Raw genomic sequence first — 4,584 nt, 5'->3', positions numbered from 1 at the left:
GTTTTTTGTGTCTGTAGATTATCTCGTCCCACATTTCTATACACACACATAGCAAAGGTTTATATTCACTTACGTATCCTAGAACACTCGAGCCGAGTTTATACTTCACAGTAAAGAAAGACTCGTATAAAATTCCACTTCACAGTAGAGAAAGACTCGTATAAGATTCCATTTCCCAGATGCACCATTAAGCTAACAATTCAAAAAACATCCTTTTTCCATGACAACCAAAAGTAAATCTAAAACAAAATTAAATCGAATTATTTCTAAATTGTACTTTCAGTTTTATGTCAGCACAGATCAGCGATTGGGTTGGAAGCAGGAAAACAATACGACCTGACTTGGGTAAATTGGATTGTGAGCTGTATATCTCCACACAGCGGTGTGTAACGCCTTTGATCCTATCACAGGTTTGCAGTCCCATGTTTAACACGTAACACCGCCACACAATTTCACTGCAGACTGAATTGGATTTAAAAAAAACAAATGTACTTTTAACGTTATAACAAATAACAAATCTAGACTTATCTGTAGGGGCACTCGGGTAGACAACCTAAACGCTTGTGGGTTAAAAAGGATATGCTCGTATCTACATACGTAAAGAATAAATCGGATTTGTTTCCTGTAAAGAAAATATGTTTATAGCTAAGGCTGATGTTGAATGTGTCCGCTGTAATTGCGTGCGTGATGATTATGAAAACCTACAACCATATTTCATTCTTAGAATTTACATTGTACGTAATAAAAACCCATCACACTCAAATGCGTTTTAACTACATATATAATCCCGCTCTGGGAAATTTTGAGGGCGCAGTAGGAATTTGTACAACGTAATAAGCACGCAGTAAAAACGGATATGGGCGTGGAATGGTCTTTATGGACAAAGAGGACATGGAGGAAATAGAGGACATGGGGGACATGGAGGTCATGGAGGAAAAAGATGACATAGAGGATATAGAGGCGATGGAGGACAGAGAGGACATAGAGGACATAGAGGACATAGAGGACATGGAGGTCATGGAGGACATAGAGGTCATGGAGGACAAAGATGACATAGAGGACATGGAGGACATAGAGGTCATGGAGGACATAGAGGACATGGAGGACATAGAGGACATGGAGGACATAGAGGACATGGAGGTCATGGAGGACAAAAGAGGACATAGAGGACATGGAGGACATGGAGGTCATGGAGGATATAGAGGACATGGGGGACATAGAGGACAAATAGGACATAAAGGACATAGAGGTGATGGAGGACAAAAGAGGACATATAGGACATGGAGGACATAGAGGTCATGGAGGACATGGAGGTCATGGAGGACAAAAGAGGACATGGAGGACATGGAGGACATGGAGGTCATGGAGGACATGGAGGTCATGGAGGACAAAAGAGCACATAGAGGTCATGGAGGACAAAAGAGGACATAGAGGACATGGAGGACATGGAGGACATGGAGGACATAGATGACATAGAGGACATAGAGGATATAGAGGATATAGAGGTGATGGATGACATGGAGGACATGGAGGACATAGAGGTCATGGAGGACAAAAGAGCACATAGAGGTCATGGAGGACAAAAGAGGACATATAGGACATGGAGGACATAGAGGTCATGGAGGACATGGAGGTCATGGAGGACAAAGATGACATAGAGGTCATGGAGGACAAAAGAGCACATAGAGGTCATGGAGGACAAAAGAGGACATATAGGACATGGAGGACGTAGAGGACATGGAGGACATAGAGGATATAGAGGACATGGAGGACATAGAGGACATGGAGGACATAGAGGACATGGAGGACATTGAGGACAAAGAGGACGAGGAGGACATTTTCAAAAACAAGCGTAACGAGGACATGGTCGAATCAGGACTCAGTGATAACATATTAAAGGCGTAGTAAGACGGCATTGACGTAATCAAAACCTCCATAGATGTAAAGGATTGTAATGGCGTTCTCGGTGCGTTGTCAACGATTGCATTTCACAGTACGACACCTCTACGCCTGTGAAATGACCACGGTACGCATACAGAGCCATATTAAAGACCATATAATGTTTTTAATACTGTCAGCGAGCGGTGCTTACTACTGTAGTACGTCAATGACACAGGCGCTTGCATAGAAAATGTGATTTTCATTTTTTTTTTTTTTTTTTTTATATGACAGTGGTATGTGTACTCTGTAAAGTACAAGGTTGGCAACTCCGCCACGAGCGAAACGGCACCCCATCTCGCTTCAATTGACTAAAAAACACATTTATTCAAACTGACACGGCGCATACTATATACTACCGTCATCTAGAAACATTCATCTTTAACCTACCGTGTCACTCAATACGAATTGGTACATCCAAAACACAATAATCCGTGAAAACATCGCCGAATTCCTCCAACAAAACACCATTTTTCAAACTGCTCCCTCAGCCTGTACCAGATTCTTCATTTACATACGGGGTTGAAAGGTCATGCAATTATATAATCGACTGTCACCAGGTGCACTTTTTGGGGTCATCTCGGCATCCTTTATTTTACAGATGCATGTACAGGACGTCGTTTGCGAGATCACGGACTAATAAGATAGCATGTTTTAATGCCAGTGATGAGATCGTCCTTTCCTTTTCTTTAACTGCATCATTTCAGTAGTTGTTGAACTTCGTTTTGAAATCGAAAGATTGCATGTAACGGTGTTCAATAACTTGTTCAAGACAGGGCCGGGGCATTATACGTATACCATGAACTAGCAGTATCAGTTGAAATTTTTCGTAAAATTTGGATGGGGTAATAGCTGATAGTTGTTTGATATTTTGTTTTTTAATTGAACTTGCCATCTATTTAGGGTTATGCCTATCTTCAATTTAAAAAAATGGACCACTACATGACTAGTTAAAAATATATAGACCACACACAATACCGGTAAGAATAAGAGATTGTTCTGGGTGTTTTGGCGTTAGCCCTAAATAATATAAAATTCTGGCGTTGACACAAAATAACTACTACTACCCCTCAAGTATTCTCTTTTCTTTCTCATTTCAATTCAGTTTCTTTATTCTGTAAGCCCTTCAGCCAACTTGATTATTATTAGAGTAGCGTTGGATGCTTACACACTCAATTAATCAGGTAATTCATCAATAACTTAAATATATATGCGATGTAAAGTGAAATTACATAGATAATCAGTATTACGAAGAATACTTTACAATGCGTTAAACTCTTTAACATTGTTTTCTAGTCAATTGAAGTGAGATGGGGTGCCGTTTCGCTCGTGGCGGAGTTGCCAACCTTCCGTATTACACAGTACACATACCACTGATATATATATTTTTTTTAATTCTCATGTTCTATGCAAGCGCCTGTGGTCGATGACACTTCCACACCAGGGTCTCTCTGCGTCTCCCGTAAAGGTACGTGCACTTTGTATCGGTATAGTTATCGTTCTCGACATCTTCATTACACAAATCATGCCGATAAAATCAAAGCATTCCAGTGAGAAATTTGGACACCATCTGGTTTTAAGGTAAACAGGCTTTGAACAATATTGTACCCCGGTACGTTTACTGTTTTTTGTTAATGTTGTGACGTCCGAATCATACTGCAGACTTTCCCCATATATTCGGTCATCCTTCACACCATAATTATAACAGTACATGTAATATCGTAGTTTGCCAAATAAGTTACTTTGTTATAAATAAATTAGTTTTATTGATTGAAACAACAATGAACAGAGCACTACCATACTATGTGCCATATTGCAGATTTTCGTTAATCTTCTTTTCTCAGAAGGAACATATCATACTCATGACTAACGCTTCAACCTACATATGTATAGTCCAGGTAAAAAGTCATTGTTAAAAAGATCCGACCAGCTTTTATCAATGGCTAACTTCAACGACTAAAACGTTACGTGAGCAGTAATGGCATGGCGTTCAATTATTCCCTTTAATCCACTGACATATTTGTCGTTGAATGTTAACGTCACACATCACTACCTTACTTAAGGTAGAAGCTGCCTTGGGTAAATCTTGTAAAGAAGGAAATGTGTGGGGTTTTCTTGTTGTGTCAAAGAAACTACGATAGACCTGTGCCTTTTCTCATCGGCACCAATAGTTTAGTGTCTGTCCCCACGTCATAGCAACATTTTGGTGAGACATATTGTTGCATGGATGCACCTTGGTACATGACATGGAGATGCGCAGCGCGAGGGGACCGTGTTCACGCCCGGAAGAATTGGTGTTTTTGTATGAAATTTGTTTTTTCAACATTCATGAGGTTATAACAACATTGGCTTTTTGGACATATTATATATGATATTTCCAGAAAGTCAATGTTTTTATGACCTCATGAATGTTAAAAAAATTTCGTTGTTTTCGTTCGTTATATTTACATTATGGTTACTTTTCATTATTATCTTATTTGTTAAAGCACCCATTTTTTTTAATGCATTTTTTCATGTTTTTATCTGGGAGTGACGTCGGAAAGAGAATAGCCATTTTTACGGGAAAGTGTCAGACAGTTCTTGGCACGGTCTTAGTAACTATCATAACAACAACACAAACAAAATGTAGTTCCATCTACAACATTT

General features: G+C 39.4%; 1 protein-coding gene across 1 annotated transcript; it reads left to right on the top strand.

The window, feature by feature from the left end:
- Positions 1 to 867: 867 nt before the first annotated feature.
- Positions 868 to 1,293, top strand: LOC117335949 (MATH and LRR domain-containing protein PFE0570w-like). Its single transcript, XM_033896234.1, has one exon. The coding sequence runs from the start codon at positions 868 to 870 to the stop codon at positions 1,291 to 1,293; it is 426 nt and encodes a 141-aa protein (XP_033752125.1).
- The last annotated feature ends 3,291 nt before the right edge of the window (positions 1,294 to 4,584 follow it).

Source organism: Pecten maximus, chromosome 10 (genome assembly GCF_902652985.1).
Source record: "Pecten maximus chromosome 10, xPecMax1.1, whole genome shotgun sequence".
Classification (NCBI taxonomy): domain Eukaryota; kingdom Metazoa; phylum Mollusca; class Bivalvia; order Pectinida; family Pectinidae; genus Pecten; species Pecten maximus.
This window is presented reverse-complemented; position numbering and strand designations above follow the sequence as displayed.